The following is a 17,466-nucleotide window of genomic DNA, read 5'->3' as shown; positions in this document are numbered from 1 at the left end:
CAAATATAAGAGAAAGGTGGGAATTTTAATGCTGTCAGTGTTGTTCTGAAATTCAGAGAAATACTTCGCAGCCCCGCGCGCGGGGACACACTGCTTTGCAGGTGCCGGGGAGGTTTGTTCACGTCCCTGGCCATGCCAGTTTGGGTGCGTGTCCCCCGCAGCCAGGGAGAAGCCCCCACTCTTTGGGGCGGCCAGAGGCACCCCGGCACGTGCTGTGGGTCACGTCGTAGGGACGAGGACGCCGATGCTTGTGCCACCCCAGCTCCCCTGACGGCACTCGGGGAAAGCCGAGGCTTTGGTCTCAGCTTGATTTTGGCACTCCTCGCATACTCCTCTGCTTTTTGACCTCCAAACTTTTGTTTTTAGACTGAGTTCGTTTTCTAGCTTACGTAGCTCTTTTTCCTCCTTGTATTTAGCTGCCCTGGCACCCTCAGACGGAGTTGCACGGAGGGAATACATCCCTTCTCTGCCTCTGGATTGCCACGACCCTGAACCCCAGCATCACCCGCACCCCTCCCGCCGGCTTCAGCTCCTTCGCCCACGGATGCCGAGGCCGACCCTCAGCCGTGTCTCTGCTTTCTCACCTCCCGGGCAGTGGTTTCGCTGCTTATCGCCCTTTTTTTTATTTCTCCCAATCATTTCAGAGTCTCTGCTTACTCCAAACAGGGGACTGAGGGCCCCGAGCTGCTATTTGGGAATTAAAGAAAAAAGCAAAAAACGATTGGATCTGCAGGCCAGTAGTGATGGGCAGAGGCACTTCAGCTTACGGCTTTTAATGCCCTCTACCAAAATACAAGTGACGGATTACACGGGGCACAGGCAATAGCCAGAGCCTTGCTGTGCCTAATGCTCTCCATTACTTTTATTGGGGGGAGTTAAATAGGAAAATAAACCCTCACTTTACGTGCAACAAGAATGGGAGGGCAGGAGCAAATGGCTCCACCCGCACTGTCAGAACTGGCTTTTTAACTGATATTTTGAATTAAATCAAATAAAGGAGTTGGCTGTAAGACAGGACCCAAACAGCAGTATTGTGCCCAAGCCCAAAACCTTGGGGACCCCCTTTATTGGGGGATTGTCTCCTGTGTTCAAGTGAGGATGCTCTGACTCCTTTCCCCCTCCTTCTCAAAACCCCAGGTCAAAAATAACCTGCTACCTGCAGACATGTCCCGCAGCCCCGGCACAGGGCAAGGGCTCGTGCAGAGCCCGGCTTTCAGCGGAGATCAGGTATAACTCACACACAGACACCGCCAGCACAGGGATAAGCAGGAGAAAAAAATTTATTTACATCTTTTGAGCACTAACAAACACAGCTGCAGCGATTCACCGGGAAGAAACTTCAGGAAGAAAACTCGGCGTGACATGCCAGCGGTGCCCGGCGCGCGAGGAGACCCTCCTCCCAGCACACAGTATCTTGGGTCGGTACAAAATTGCTGGCGCTTTAGAAAAGGCGTGAGATTCACAGTAAAGTACCAAAGGGGAGCACGGCAGGGAGGAAAGGCGAGGGACACGTGTCGCTCCGGGACCTCATCCCCGCTGGTATTTGGTCTATGAAAATGCACCGTACGACAACTCTTGTAGAAAAATCGATCCCGAGGGCTCGATGAATCCACAGTTGTGGGATTTCTACATCTACTATAGGGCTCAAAGCCTTTAAAACAAGCGCTCGGGCGGCTCTCCTGGGGCAAAGGCAGCTGCAAGCCCTGTCCTGCCGCTGGGCGCTGCATGGGGCAAGCCTCTCTGCAGGAGGCATTTTCCAGCAGGGAAGGATGAGACCCAAGAGCTAGGCAAGGGAAAGCAGGGAGCAGCCCCCCTGCCCGGCACTTGGCCCCGGCAGAGCCGTCTGCCGCAGCCAGGCTGCTTTTATAGCCTAACCCCCCCCCCCCATCATCTCCTCCCCTCCTGCCCAACACTGTTAGAAAGAAAACAGCACACACATTTTGCCTATTTCTAGATTTTTGTTTAAAAACGGCCCAGACCTTCGTCCGAGGGTCATGGGAAAAATCTAAAATCTTTCTTAAATAGGATTTCATTGCAGGGTGGAAGATTTGCATCCTCCCAACCCGGGAGCTCCGGGGGGACGGAAAGGCCCCCAGGGACAGCAGTGAAACCCAATGGTCCCTCTGCTCCCACCTGGGAAATCCCCATCCAGAGCGGGATGCGGAGCCCTCCCCTGCCGCCGCCGCCTCATCGCTTTCACCCGCAGGCAGGCGACGAGCAGGCAGCACGTGGGCAGAGATCTCGCTCGGCAGATGCCCGACGGCTTCTGGCTCCGTTACCAGGCGAGCGCCAGGGCAAAGCTGCCTCCGATGGAGAGAGCAAACGTCAGGGGCTCCTCTGATAGCATGAGGATGCGGGTGGCTCAGCAGGGATAAAAGACGCCCGGGGATGTGCTGAAGTTTCGCACACAGAGCCCGTGCATCCCTAAAAAAGCCAGTCAGCTCCCCCTCCCCTGCCACAGGGCCACTCTCCAAGCAGAAATAAAAACAGTGACATTTCAGCAACAGAAACTTGCCCAGGCTGCTGGAATTAATCAAACGGGCGTCGGGGAGTGACAGCTTTTCTGCCCTCCTGCTGAGCCACCCATGGCAGACTGCAGCACGCTCTGCGAACGCAAGCAGCTTCGTGCAGAGTTCCCAAAAGTGGATGCTAAAATTCAGCGCTTTTTTTTTTTTTTAAACCTTTAAAAATACACATCTTGCTTTTTTCTTAAATATATAGTCTATAAAATAAGGCAACTCGAGGAGACAAAAAGAATGTCCCCATTGCTCAGGTACTGCATCCTACCACCAAAGAGGATTACAGTACTTCCAGTTGAGAAAAGCCACTCCACCCGGCCGCAAAGCTCCTGCGTGCGAGAAGAGGAGAGATACGCTCAGATGATGCTGTAAATCTCGGGGAAACGCCTGGGTACAGCCCTCGGCAGCCCCTGCACGCGTCCCGAGGAAGGGAAGGCTCTCATCCCTCCGGGGGTTCGTGGGGAGGGAGCCGCTTCTGCCAGGGATGCTGCAGCCGCAGCGGGAACCACTTAGGGAACACCCTATCTCCAGGGGACCTCAGGGACAAAGGCAGCACAGAAGATGGAATGACTTGGTTTCTCCCCAAAACCGAAGCATACGTTAAATTAAATCTTTGGGACAAACCCTTATAACATGACTGTATCTTGTAGTATTAAAAGCTATACACAAGGTAAGCACAAAGGAGTGCAACTCATCCCCAGCAGAGATCCTGCTCAGTGTCACAGCATCTCATGAAAACTAGACTGTACAGCAGCTTTTTGTAACAGGGGATTCATGTCTCTCTATGGAAGAAGCACAAGTGTGGGTTTTACCTCCAATGTTTTCCCTCTTTTATGTCTATTAATGCTGGAAATGCCATCTTCACATTTCTGAGCTTTGTAGTGTACGCATTTTCCATGTTGCTCACCAGTTTCCACTGGGCTAAGTCTTGCTTTTTAGAGTTTTATTTCTCTGAGAAATAAATTTAATAGAAAATAATTTAGAGAAAAAAAAAATCCCCCAACCTAGAGAGTAATCTGCAGTAAACGGTACTGTGGAGCAACGGGATGGCACACTGTCGGCTCAGAGACTGGGGTTTGTATGGGGGTGGCAAGGACATCATGGCAAGCTGTGTCAACCTGGTATGATCGTTACCCAGGTTTGCATCACTGATCTGTGTGTGTACTTGGACCACAGGCAGGAATACTTTATAGCCTCAAAAGAGAAAAAAAAAAACCCTTATTCTAGCAGTCTTGACCTTATAAGCAAAGATCTTTTCATCCTGATACTGGCTATAACCGTGTATCCACCGATGTCACCGCCCAGTACGCCCGGGGAAGGAACTTTAGATACCACATGATCGCCTAATCTGAGCACAGCCCCAGCACCGCGCAGAGAAACCAAATCCGTGATTGAATTAACTCTGGGTCCTTGGCACAAGCTGTTTAGTTCTCCTCGTCCGAGAGAACGGGTGGGATCTTGCTGGAAAGCAAGGTGTACACGTACGGCCAGATCTTGTTGGTCTCTGTCCCCGAGAAGGAGTGAAGGATGCCCCTGCTCCTGGAAGAGAGATGGAAGGAGAAGTCAGCACCAGCCCTTCCCGAGGACAGGGGTATTCGCAGTCAGGTTGGCCATCGGCAGGGGACAGCCCGGCCAGGCTGGAAGCTCACCGATGGCTTTTTGGGTGAGAGGAGGGGGATAAAAGGGACGAGCAGTGGCTGCTCCTGTCCGCAGTGTTCGCTGGGAGGAGCCCAGCTACACTCGCACGTGGTTGAGCCAAACCCAGATAACCACAAATAATCACATTACCCAGGACGACAGCTCACCCTCCTCCCCCTAAAAACCACTCTCTGAAGTGCTTTATAGACATAAATCAGCGGGATTTATTCAGGTGCTTAAGCGAGTGGGAAATTCAGGGCCCCAATTCTCCCCCCTCCCCTGCAAGAGTGCTGTTGGCACCCATGGACCACTTCTGCTTTTAAAAAAAAGCTCCCTTTCAGCAGTGGATTCCCGCCCTATGGCAATCCATCTATCCATCTATTCCCAACTCGGCCAGGGGACAACTGCCCCAAACTACCAGCAGTGCAGAAACGCCAAGCCCCGAAACACGTCTGTGCTCACAGCAGACCCACCCGAGCCAGCCCCGGGGTCTCGCCCTTCTCCTGCCCTCTTCCCAATCGTTCTGTACTTTACCTGAACGCCTCGGGGCCCTGGAGGACTGATTTTTTGCAGGGTGACTGTACAGCACGTACCGCCCCAGATCTGCCCAGCACAGGGCGAATGGGTTGGTTTGAAGCAGGGTAGAAAGCAGCTCGTGGGTGCTCTCTGCAACGTCACCGTCCCCACCCGCCCGCAGACCCTCGGCTCGCTCAGCCACGGCTCTGCTTGGGCAGGGCAGGGTCCGAGGCATCTCAGAGCTTCCCCTGTCTCTTGTGCTGGAGGACGCTCACCCAAAAGGAAGCTAAACCTCTTAACTGTTTGGGTTTCGTAGCGCTGATGGGCACCACCTCTGCAAAGCAAACAGGCTTCCCACCCTGCGCAGCGGAGCTGGGGGGGGCAAAAGGGATTTGCAAGCGCCTTCTGCCGCAGCCAAAAAATCCCTTTGCACCGGCAAAGCCTTTTGTGGAGCCCAGCAAGACAAACAGGAGCTGTGAATTTCTTTACATCAGCCTCCTCCCTCCAAAGAGGGCCAGGGCTTGGCTGCAACGAAGGGCTGGGCTTTGCGCTGCTGAGCGCAGTGATCTGCCCCCCAAAATCTGTCGGGGGCCGTGCCGGGGCTCCTCGGGTTGTCGGGATGGGGGCATGGGTCTGGCTGGTGGAAAGAGCACTTGTGCCTGTTTTTACGGGCACGCCGTGATTTATTCGCATGCTCCAACTCACTTGTACAACTCTATTACGGGCTTTGCAGCGTCTTTGTATTTTCTGAGCCTGGCAGCGACGGCCTCGGGTTTGTCGTCCTCGCGCTGGACCAGCGGCTCGCCTGTCAGGTCATCGACGCCCTGCAGGAAGGCAAACGCCATCAAGGGGATGCAGCCGCCGGCCCCATCGCCCACGCTGCAGCTCCCTGCCGCGCAACCGCTGCCAAATGCCGCGTCCTGCTCCGCATCGATCGAGCATCCTCGGATGGCATTTAACATAAATCCCATTTTCCTAATTAACATTTAGCGCAATTCCTTCAGGCTGGCTCCTGAGGGCAAAGCCCTCCGGTGCTCAGTGCTTACTACCTGGGATTTCGTCCCCAATGCTTTTTTACGATCTCCGCTCATGCAGAGGAAGGCTTCTCCGATCTTTTCCTTCCGTGAATTGCTCCCAGCCGCCACCACCGCGATGCTACGGGCTCTCACCTGGACGTGGGGGGGGTTGAAGTCCATGTTGTACACTCTCCCACTGGCCGGGTGGATCCAGCGGGCGCTCAGGCGATCCTTCAGCGTCTCGAAAGGTATGTTCAAGCTGATCACCAGGTCCAGCTCGCAGATCCTGTCCAGCGCCTCGGCTTGCCCCAGCGTCCGAGGGAAACCTGCGCAGGCACCGCAACAGAAAGGGGCTATCATGAGAGGCAGGAAAGCAGCAGCGATGGAGACAAAACCACCCACCCCGCAGCCCCGGAGCTGCAAAACCACCGCGGCTCCTCGCTATAGCACAAGCGGTGTGAAAGACAGGCATCCACCATATGGCTACAATAAAAAATAGCTCCTACAGCACCGACTCCCGAAATACCACACACGGGTCACCGCGGGCTCATGTCTTCCTGCAAAGTCGTGCGTGGTGCAGGGCTGGAGGCAAGTAAGAGGGCACAGGCAACAACAAAACGGGGATAAATGCTGGAATTACAAAGAAAAAAATGAAGGAAACAGAACGCTGTGCACAGGTGAGTCACACACTGCTGGTTTACATGGAGGACATCAAGAATACCACGATGAAATGGTTTGTGCAGCCATCACCCAGCTCTCCGAAACCCCCGTCCTCCGAAGGTACCAAGCGGTACCTTTTGTTCGGAAAAGCCAGCAAGAAGGTGGGAGCATTCGCTCTTGCCGCCAGACCGCAACCAGGGCTGACTCGGAGCCAGTCCCCTCTCCAGTTTTCTCTGCTGACAACACTCTTTTTTCATTTTTTTAACCTTTTTTTACATCCGTAAAACCCTCTCAGACCTCCCAGGCTTTTCCCAAGCAGAGTATTATTAGCCGAGAGCTTGTCAGGACATCGGCACAGGGAATGAATCGGCCATTATGAGAAAGAATACATTTAGTCTGTCTTACCAAGTCAAGTCGGTCTGTTATTTATGTTATCAAACGGACCACTTGAAATAAATACGCTCCTTGTCACAGTACTGCTGGAGTGGGGCTCTGACTGCAGCCATCGCTTGAGCCTCCAGGCAGAGGAATTCCCCCCAAATTAGGAGGAAGAACGTGACAGCACAGGGCTGCCAGCATCGCTGCTGCAGATTTTAGCTTCAGGGGCAGCCTTTCCCTCAAACATCTCGGTATAAGCGGAGATCAGCACACAAAGCAGGCGGCTCCTGAAATCCTCGTTACCAGCCCACGGCCGGAATTGTTTCACCCTCGCGGCACCCTCGGCGGGACCTCCGGGTACAAAGCCGTGACGAAATGGGAGCTGGTCCCCGGACCAGGCTGCCGGGGGTCGTAGCACGGTAAATCAACATCCCGAGCTGCAAGAACCCAGATCTGAGCGTGTCGATGCAAAGCCCCATGAATGCGTTGAAACGCCAGAGTTTTAATACAATGAAATATGTACTTGTTTACGCAGTGCTTGTTGGTGTACTATTTGTTAATCGCCATGTTCCCTCATGAATTACGTGGCATTGTTGTAAGAATAATGAAATTTTAATAGTGAGGATTCACGGGCATCTTCAAGGCAGCCTGAATCTACAGGGCTTGAGGTCTCTGACACCCACCCTGCGAGCCCAGTGGGGCAACGCTGCCGGACCCCCCCCGGTGCCAACACTACCACATCCCTGGTGCCCGCTGGGGCGAGAAGAGCTCGGCCGGACCCCAAACCCCAGCACAAGCCACCCTTCCTCTGAGGCCACCCAGGGCTATGTGGGGAAGAAGCCCGGCTCCGCCAGCCCTCCAGTCCACGGCACTAGACCGCGGACTTATTTTAGTTGTAAACTATTTTGTATTTTCCCTGTCAGGAGCCTGAGAGCTCTCTGAAAGCCTGAGTCTATTATAAATCGACTGGCTCAGTCTTACCTACATATTCAGTGACTCTTTCAAAGAGCTTCAGCAGATTGGCAAGGGAGGGTTTCTCCCCCTACAACAGCCACGGACGCTCGTCCCCATATGTCACACTCGCCTGTGCCCAACACCACAGGTCAGCGCGACCTGCCGAGCCCTGCCCCATCCCCTAACCAAGCCCCACAGCAGTTTCTAGAGCTGCCATCGGCACTTGCCAGCTCCCAGGCCACTGGCAGCGATGCACCGTGGCTGCTGGCATGCAGCTTCACCGCCAAGGGCTGCAGGAGCTCCCGGCAAACCCTCTGCTGCTCCTCTCACCGCTTGCCTTGCCGGTTTGCCCTCAGCGTCTTCTCCACCAGCACCTCAGGTGGCTTTGGGGCTTGGGATGAGCAGCTCCTTCGCACACCTCTGGAGGTGGTAAGAGGTTTTTCTTGGCTTGCCTCCAGTCCTGCTCTGCTCGTTGGCTCCGCTTTATGAAACACTCACCTCCTTTCCCTGCCTTTCCCTTTCCCGGACACGTGCCAAGGGCTCAGCTGGACACGCACGTGCTGCTGCTTAGGGCAGAGGGAAGAAACAAAACACCTGCAGGCAGATGTCTCTGCCAGCAGGTCGGCTCCTGCCTCTCCTCCCACGACCAGCAAAGGCACCTTCTGGTTTTTCTCTCTCCCGGTGCTGCCAAACCATTAGCAGCAAAATAATGTTTTAAAGGGGGCTGGGATTTTCCCATCCAGAGGGGACGCCGGCAGCACACTCACCGTCAAGCAGCCAGTGCTGCTCTCGCCGCTTCTCCAGCTCCGTCATCATCACGCGCGTGATGACGTGGTCCGGCACCAGAAGGCCTCGCTCAAGGTACTGCTTTGCCAAGACGCCAACTTCTGTTCAAGAGAAGGAAAAAAAAACAAAAGCAAAAAAAAAAAAAAAAGGCATGACATTTCCGCTTTAAAAATATCGCTCCCCCTCAAATTCTGCCTGTCCTCCCAAATCGCTCATCCGGAGCTTTTCGGCAGCATCCCTCTGCTCATAGCTGCTGCTCCTGGTAGCCGGGGGCCATGCAGTCCTTTTGGTGCTGTAGAAATGGAGATGCCTGAAATACCCAGGAGCAGGAACACAGCAAGCACCGGCCAAGCCCTCGCAGCCCTGCCAGCCGGCTGACGGCGGCAAGGGGCACCGGCACCGGCCCTGCCACGCCGGACGCACGCACCGTGTGCTACTGCACGGAGCTCCTTTGGTTTTGGAGATGGCACCGGTGTGGTTACGGGTGACACTGGCACAGATATTAAATGTCCTGAAGACACTGAAGCAGCTACAAGGGATGCTGCCAACCTCCGCACACCTCCAACGGCGGGACGGTCACCCCATCCCGGACCGCAGATCTGGCCAACATCCCGCTGCCTGGCTCGCTGCTCGCTTTAAAGCAATGTCAGTGCCAGATACAGAATGCTAATAATGCCTATTCCTATACGCACTGAGCCACGGCTGCAAATTCTGGTGCCTCAGAGGAGGTTTCCAGTAAAGCCATGAGGACAAATGACGCATTTGAGCAATGCTTGCAGACCTGGCAGCATTTGGCTCATAGGCACAAAGCTTCCATGTACGACCATCGTCAGAAAAAGCTGGCGTCATCAGTTATAAACCATCTGAAGAGGTGCAAATTCACGATTTCACCTGCAAAACACGGCAGTGAACAGGCATCGCCAGCGAGCTCATGCGAAACCCACACCTCAAAGCGTTTGCTAAATCGCTGCTGAAAGCAGAAGACAGCTTCCCACCCAAAGGACTTTAAGACTTCAGAGCCCCAACTTAAGATACGCTCAGATAAGAAAATTATTTCCAAGATCAAATCCTTGAGAACGTAATTGCGGTGTAACTGTAAGGTAAATACACCTTACCAGGCTCCTGCCTGGCTCTCCCCTGCAGCACTCAGCGGGAGCCGACAGCGCTGGAGGAGAAGCCAGCGGTGGTTGCTGCCCAGGTAACGCTGTGTCTGGATCCACCTTCATGGCAGCCTGGCATCACCCGGGCAGCCGCTGCCAGCAGCCAATGTAATAAGGGTTTATTCTGCTTATATTTTTATTGCAGCTGGGGTAAAGCAGATGTTACTTCAAGGAGAGACGCAATAAATTGCGTTGCTTCTTACATTAGAGTTTGCCTGCGATTTTCTTTTAGCCACTCGGAGACACAAAGAAACTGGAAAATGCAAATATTCTTTGCCACCGTGTGTGACAAGTCCTGATCCTGCCACCAGAAGAGGTCCAGCCTCTTTCCTCTTGGACCAGGACCTGATCGACACCTCTTCTGCTCTCTTCCCACAGCAGCTGAAATAGCATTTGTCGCCAGAAATAAACAATTTTGCAATCCATTTTTGCAAGATTTCTGGTGAGGACAGCACATTTTAGCCCTCCCAAAGTTTGAGTCCTCTCTAAAAAAAGCCATGGGATCCTGCATTTACAGGCAGGCTCTGGTTTTCCCAACTGCAGGAAGATGTCAAAGCGGGCAGGCATGTGCACCTGGCCGCGGGCTGAATTCCTGAGCTGCAGGAGGGTTTTTTTGCAAGATATACAGTTCCTGGAGAGAGTTCTAATGATCTAATGGGGGAGCCTGATGCAGCCTGCACGGATTCCCCCGGGAGCGTGGGGCCGGGGCGTGCGCAGGAAACCTCGCAGGCTCCCGAAACGAGCTGCAGAGGATGCCTGGCAGGAAAGTGGGGCAGGTCGGGGCTGCCAGCCGAGCCACGCTCCCCGGTTGGAAACCTGCCTCCGAAACGGGGCAGGCAGCAGGCGCTGACTCACCGGCCTGCGGGGCTGAGTCACCGCAGAGGACGGGGACCGCGTCCCCCTCCCTCCGCTCCATAAAGGCATTTCAGCTCACCCCGCTGAGCAGCTCTTTGCTCGGAGCCACGGCTCCCGCCAGGCACCCAGACTAGAAAATACCTTTTTCCAATGACAAGTTTGTTGTCGCTGCCCGTACGTCACCAGCGCTGCTGGCGGCTCTCCTGCTTGGGAAAGCAAAGGACACGGGGATGGAAAGAATACACGATGTCTTATGCAACCGGCACGGAGACCTGCTAGGGCATAAATATTATCGCATCCGCCTACATTTTTTAATATTTGTTCACATGGTCTGCACGTTGCCACAGGCTTGCGGGGAACGCACTCGCTGGCAGGGCAGAGCTCGGCGGCCGCGGGGGCTGGAGCTGCAGCAGAAGGTCTCGCTGCCGCTCCGAGCAGGGCTGGCCATCCAAGCGACCGGCTGCTGCTCGGCGGGGCTGCTGGAGCCGGGCCTGGTGCTGCAAACCAAAAATACACCGAGCCGTGGTTGTGAAGTCTGGAAATATAGCGGAGGCCCACAGCTCTGCATCACGGAGGCTGCAGTTTTCCCACGCCCCCGATACAAGCGGACAGCTCTCCACCGCTCCACGATGGACAACTCCTGCTGCCAGGGATGCTGCTCCTCTGTGTCCCCGGTGCGTGCCGGGGGGACACACCAGCATGGGGGATGTGCACCGGCACAGGGGGGCATGCACCAGCATGGGGGTGCACACACCAGCATGGGGTGCACATAGGAACATGGGGGGCAGACGCTGGCACAGGGGTCATGCACCGGCATGGGGGGAATGCACTACCACGGGGGTCCACGCACCAGCACAGGGTGCTGACTGCTTCCAGACAGCTACTGGAGCCCCTCCAGCCCCTTCCTTCTCCAAAGCACATGCGGCACCGCCATCCCTCCTCTCGCCGAGGAGGAACGGGCATGTATTTTGCATGAAGGACCTGCAGAGCTGCCCGGTCCCCGGACCCCCAACACCCAGGATACGCCAGAGTGCACCACCCCTGCAGCACAGCCCTGCTCCCGCGGGGTTTCTTCAAGGCAGCCTTTATCTCCGATTTTTACATTGGCCACCCCCTTCCCAGCCGCACCAGCCGTCAGCCCCAGAGCCCAACCTGCTCCATGCAAGCCCCCCCGGGTGCAGCGCTCCCCAGTTGCAAGCCAAAGGGGAGCAGGGTTTGGGCAGTCCTTCCCAAGCAGGGTGGAAAATCCCGGTTCCTCCATGTGAGGAGCTGGGGCTCGCCCCTATGGCACTGCGCAGCACCTATGCAAGCATCAAAATCCCCATTGCTATGGCGGGGTGCAGAGGGGTTGCATGCATTGCTCTGCAGTTACTCCAGGTAGCAAGGGGCTCCTTAGCCGCTACTCGTGCTGCCTGAGCTGGGCCGGCGGGTGCTCCCAGCAGTGCTGAGCTCCGTGCAAAACGGCCTCTTGACTCACGGGATTAATCCCATTAATCTAATGACTGTGAGTTTAATTCACCCTTTAATGCATGGGATTTCAGGCTCTCTGTGGCCTCCCCCATGCGACCCTGATCTGCAGCCGTCCCTCCTTATCAAAGCAACACCGAGTTACAGCCCCGAGGGACGTCTCCCGCCCCCGAGGCCACGAGCAACAAAACAGCCACCCAGGACCGGGCAGGACAGGCTGGAGGAGAGGCCGTTCCCAAACACGGCACTCGGCAGCCTCCAGACCCTGCCAGATAACCCCGGACTTTCCGCCCTACGGCACAACCTTTTACGTGGTTTTTTTTTTTTTTTATTTAGGCTACAGCAATGCAATCTGGAGTGAACGGAGAGGAGAAACCCCGGGTGGTTAACAGGGCACCGACCGCAGCCGCCTGTGCACCAGCGCAGTTAAGCTGCAACAACCCCGGCTGGCTGTGGCCAGATGTCACCCCGGTTTTGGGACCCCGGGACCTCTTTCCCAATGCGGACGCTGCATCCAGGGCCCTCGCTCCCACCCCATCCCCGCCGGCAGGACATCACTTTGGGGAGCTGGAGCCTGGTGTGGCCCCAAATTCGGGCCATGACCCGCTCGCTGGATGGACAGCGGGGTCTGTTTGTGGGGCAGCAGCCAGCGCCGGGGGAAACCACCATGGCCAGAGTATCGCTGCTGCTCCCGCACGTAAAGATATAGCACCGACCCTATGGAAAACCAAAGGGCTGGCAGGTTGCATCTCCTGGGCTCAGCTTCGATGGGCTGGTGGGGAGAAGGGCTGCGGGGCTCGGCCATGCACAGCCCACAACCCCCTTGGCCTTTTTTTTGTGCTCACTTTGGTCAACGCTAACAAATGAAATCTGTCACGAGGAGGGGACAGGAGCCACTTCTACCTCCAACGAAGCACATTAAAGGGAGTGGTGGGACAGACACAAGACCCACGTGTCCCTGGGGGGATGCAGACCCTCAGCCAAAGCCGCTGGGAAAAGAAATTAAGTTGAATTGCAAAATTAACTGCCGGGTCCTGCTAAGAGCCCGGAATGCTGCCGACACCAGAGACAACCACCTGGGTACCGGGGCAAGTACGGGCCAAGGAAATCGCTCACCACCCTCCACCACCCCTGCCTAGCACCAAAAACACAGTTTCTAAGTCTTCCAGGATCTTAAAAAGGCTCTTTCCTACAGCAGAGCAGCCACTCACTAAGCGAGACACCAATTAACAGACAAATGTGCAGTAGCGGATGTACTCGTAGGGTTGCTGTAGCAAAACTTCAAGCACTTCAGCAGCAGCCGTGCGTTCAGCCGCTTCGCTCGCCTGCAAAGTGAAGTCCCGGTTCCCCGAGACTGCCGACACCGGCGGCAAGCTGGGCACGCTCCCCGCGCCGGGCGGCTCAGGCTTCCTCCGGCGGCTGGAGTTCTCCGTGCCGCCGGAGCCTGAACCCCGCAGCCACGGCTACTTTATGTCTTGCAACGGCAAGCAGGAAAATCCCCCGTGCATCGATGCCTGCCTGCCGTCCTCGGACCGAGATTACTCTAAAAACACCGGACTGACGGGTCCCTTTGGGATGATGATTCTGTAAGGATTCTATTTGTATCGAAGCGCTCCAGCTCCCCTGAAATGCAAAGCCAGTGGCACAGATGATAAACTCGGGAGGAGCGTCTACTTCCACCTAGTTTCCCCCAGAGCTGGCACACCGCAGCACGGTCGTGTAACAGCTTGTCCAAAGCAAACAGCAAAGAAAAAAAAAAAATAGCAAATAGCTGCAGCTTACTGAGAGCTGTAACCAGAGGCTGAGTCAAAGGTGGGACCTGAACGTCACGCCAGCCGTACCAAACTAAGGCAAATCAGTTTTAAAATCACTTCTGAGTAATTTTACCTGCATTTCTCAGTATTGTTCCCTTTGGGAAACTGAATTTACCCAACGAGCTTTGGGAAACACATTCAGCTAACTCCGTTCACAGCCCCTTCTTCCTTCTCCAGTGTCCCCAGAGAAGCTCTACAGCAAGAGTATGAACTGAAATACAAAATTCAGGAAAGAAGCTCATTTAGAGCTGGATCGTGCAAGTTCCTGGGTGGGCACGCAGTCTCACCGCACTGCCCTGCTCACGCACGCTGCACCTCTGCTTGCTCTTCACCCAGGCCTGTTGTCCTTCAGCCAAAGCAGTGATCGGGATTTTCCTAATTTTGAGCCTCCCTCCAAAGGAAATATTATTGTCCTTTGTATTTATAAAAGGACATCTGGGTATTTTTAAATGAGTGACCAGCGCAGGGCTGCGTGCAACGCCCTTGCTGGAGCATGCAGCTCTCCAAAACTTTACCCTCCCTTTTTTTTCTCCCCCTTTTTTGTTACTCTTCTAAAAAGGGAAATCACTTCTAGGTTCTCTCGGCTTGTTTTGTATCGATGCCGTTTTACCGTTCCTCTGCCTGGTGAGTCAGCTTCCCCTCTGGGTCGGTCTTTCACACATTAGCAGAGGAGAGAAGGAACTGTTGGAAAAAGAAATACGCTGGGATTGCCTAATGGCAGCTGCAGAGGAACCCGAGCGCAAGCCGGGGTGCAGCACGCCCGCTCCAGAGCCTCGCCGGGGCCGGGGAGCATCTCACCAGCCGACCGCGCTGCCCGGGGTGCAAACACAACAAAGACCATCAGTTCTCCCATGGGCTTTGGACCTGGATGTCAAACACGGGACAGGCAGGAGCAGAGAGCTGCCGCGGCGAGGCCGTGCTCCTGCAGGCAGGATCGCCCTGCCCGGGGCTGCCCGCTCCGCTCTCTGCTGCAAGCCCTAAAAAGCTGGGTCTTGGGGAGGCGGGGGGGGTGACCCGTGCAGAGCGGGTGCTGCCACCCACCTCCTCCGCCTCCCCGCTTTCTGGAAGGGAGCTTCATTAGGAGTGGGGGACACACACTGGCACCCCGTAACACCCCACCGGCCTTGCCGCAGGGGCTGGCACGGCACAGCACATCACGGCACCCGGCCACAGCACCCCGTGACCCGCAGCAATTTTCCCAGCGGGATTTCCCCCGTGGACGAACGCACGTTCCCAATCCATCCCTCCCGCCGTGGGTGTTGCACAGGCACAGCGTGCGCCAGCATTTCAGCCATCTGCCGTCCACCGCTTCGCAGTTTTTACCCCATTCCTTCACAGCCACCTGAGGCAGGATGAAGTTATTAATAACACGCGACCTGCGTCCCCGGACGCCGCCGTTAACCGTCGGTGCACGAGCAGGTGGGTTATTCGTACCGGCTTCTCCGGAGCCGTACCCACCCGGCGCAGGGACGGAACTATTACACACCCACGGCTCCCCGCGACATCAGACCCCACTTTTATCGGGCAGCTCCATGATCTCAGGCTGGAGGGAGAAGGCGATGAATGAGCTGTGCCAACCCCACGGAAAGAAAACAACCCGTGGCGTGTCCAGGGCGGGGGTTCCCCATCCCATCTCCATCCCCATCTCATCCCCATCGCCACCCCGTCGAAGATGCGCGGGGCTGGAGACCCCCCGCCCCCGGTCCCCCGTCCCCCACGACGGGGCGGCCCCACGGACACTCACCGCCGCCGCCGCGGAGGCTCTCCCGCAGGAATTGGCCGCTGGAAAGGTGCTGGAGCCCGAAACTGCGGGCGATCCTCTCGCACACCGTCCCCTTGCCCGAGCCGGGGGGTCCCAGCACCACCGCTCGCAGCACCTTGGAGGCCATGGCCGGCTGCCGGAGCCCGGCCCGGGTCCCTGCGGGGCAGGACAGAGCGTCAGATGGCCCCGGCCCCCCCGCCGCGCCGTGCCGTGCCGAGCCGAGCCGCTCCCCCCGCATCCAGCCGCCGCCGCCGCGGCCCGTACACATCAGCAGGGCGGGGGGGAGCACCGGCAGGCTGCGCCGCCCGCCCGCCCCCTCGGGCCGCGGCACCCTGGGACTTGTAGTCCCGGAGCTCGCCCGGGCCGGGCCGCCGCCCGACGGGGCCCCCCGCCGCCCGGCCCGGCCCCGGGAGGTCCCCGGCAAGAGGGAGGGCTGCGGCTGGGGGGGCCGGAGGCTGGGCTGACGGTTGTACAAAAACAGGCGGCGGTACCGGCGGGTCTTTGGGCGGCCGGTGCACGTCCCGCACGGCCACCACGCCGGTGCTGCGTGGGTGCGGAGATGGGCGATGACCCCAAGGGCCCACGGCTGCGCTTGCACAGAGCCAGGGTGGCCATGGGGGGCTGCGGCCACAGCTGCAAACACAGGGGCAGCGAACGCACGGGCTGCCGACGCAGCCTGCGAGCATACAGCCTGCGAGCATACAGCCTGCAAACGCAGCGCCTGCAAACGTACAGCCTGAAAAATGCACAACCTGCAAACGCAGTCTGCACAGCCACAGCGTGCAAACGCACAGCCCGCAGACATACAGCGTGCAAACGCACAGCCCGCAGACGTACAGCTTGCAAACGCACAGCCCGCAGACGTACAGCTTGCAAACGCACAGCCTGCCACGCTCACGGGCTGCTCAAAGCTGGTGACAACGGGGGGGGGGGGGGGGATTCCTTGCACTGTCCTGGAGGGCGCTGCTGTGTGTATGCGTGTGCTTGTGCACACACGCGTGTGCATGCGTGACGCCGTTGCCCAGGCCAGCTCTCCCGCACCCCCCAGCGAGACACCCCGGAGGGCGCCAGGCCCCCACGGGACGCGACAGGGTTGCGGACCCACGAGGACGTGCGGCTGCGCCTGTGCCCGCTGGTGTGCGAGAGGACGCGCCCGCGTGCGCCCCGCAGCGCGTATCTGTGAGCGTGGGCGCGCGTGTGCGTGCCCCACGCCGCGCAACGTGTGTCGTGCGTGCGTGTGTCCCGTCGCGTCCCCCGTACCCACCCCCACCCACCCGCCCGCGCGCCGCCGCGCCCGCGCTCCCGCCCCCGGAAGCGCCCGTCACATGGCCGCGCGGCGCTGCCATAAACACACCAAGATGGCGGCCCTCACGCCGCCAGCCCGTGCTGCGTCATGCCGCCCCCGGCCCCGCCGAGCGCCGCGCCCGCAGGTGGGTCCGGTCCGGCCTGGCCCAGCCCGGCCCCGCGCCGCCCGCCGGCGGGGGGGAGCGGGCGGGTGGGGGGGGGGGCTGCGGCGCGGGGGCGGCGGCGGCGGCGGGGCCGGGGCGCGGCGCTCTTCCCCCCCCCCCCCCCCCCCGTTGCGCACTATTATTTTCCGGGCGGCGGTGTTTACGCGGGCGGGGCCTGCCGCCGCCGCGGGGTTGCGGCCGCCTGCCGGGCCCCGCCGAGGCCGCGGGAGGAGCGGGGCCGCCGCCGAGCCTTCCCCGGGTGGCTTCCAGCGCTCCGGATGGACGGAGGACGGCGAGTGAGGCGAGGGGAGCGGGGTGGGCGAGGCGGGGGTCTGGGCCACCGCCCCCCCCCCCCCCCCCCCCCCCCGCCCCGGCTTCCCGCCGCGGCGGGGGTTGGGGAGGGCTCTGTGAGAACGGTTTGCCGGCGGTGGCTTCCCATCCCATCCCGTTCCATCCCGCGGCCGTGTTGCCAAGGCTGCCGCCTGCTCCCGGG

The 17,466-nt window shown here is 58.0% G+C and overlaps 1 protein-coding gene across 1 annotated transcript; it reads right to left on the bottom strand.

Moving 5' to 3' along the window:
* Positions 1–1,901: 1,901 nt before the first annotated feature.
* AK4 (adenylate kinase 4) lies at positions 1,902–16,028 on the bottom strand. The gene is made up of 6 exons (XM_050901336.1): positions 16,017–16,028; positions 15,508–15,681; positions 8,449–8,568; positions 5,843–6,015; positions 5,379–5,497; positions 1,902–4,058 (listed from the first exon to the last, which is right to left on the bottom strand). The coding sequence occupies exons 2-6, from the start codon at positions 15,650–15,652 to the stop codon at positions 3,944–3,946; spliced, it is 672 nt and encodes a 223-aa protein (XP_050757293.1). The 5' UTR covers positions 15,653–15,681; positions 16,017–16,028; the 3' UTR covers positions 1,902–3,943.
* Positions 16,029–17,466: the final 1,438 nt, after the last annotated feature.

The sequence above is a fragment of the Gymnogyps californianus genome, chromosome 8 (genome assembly GCF_018139145.2).
Source record: "Gymnogyps californianus isolate 813 chromosome 8, ASM1813914v2, whole genome shotgun sequence".
NCBI lineage: Eukaryota > Metazoa > Chordata > Aves > Accipitriformes > Cathartidae > Gymnogyps > Gymnogyps californianus.
This window is presented reverse-complemented; position numbering and strand designations above follow the sequence as displayed.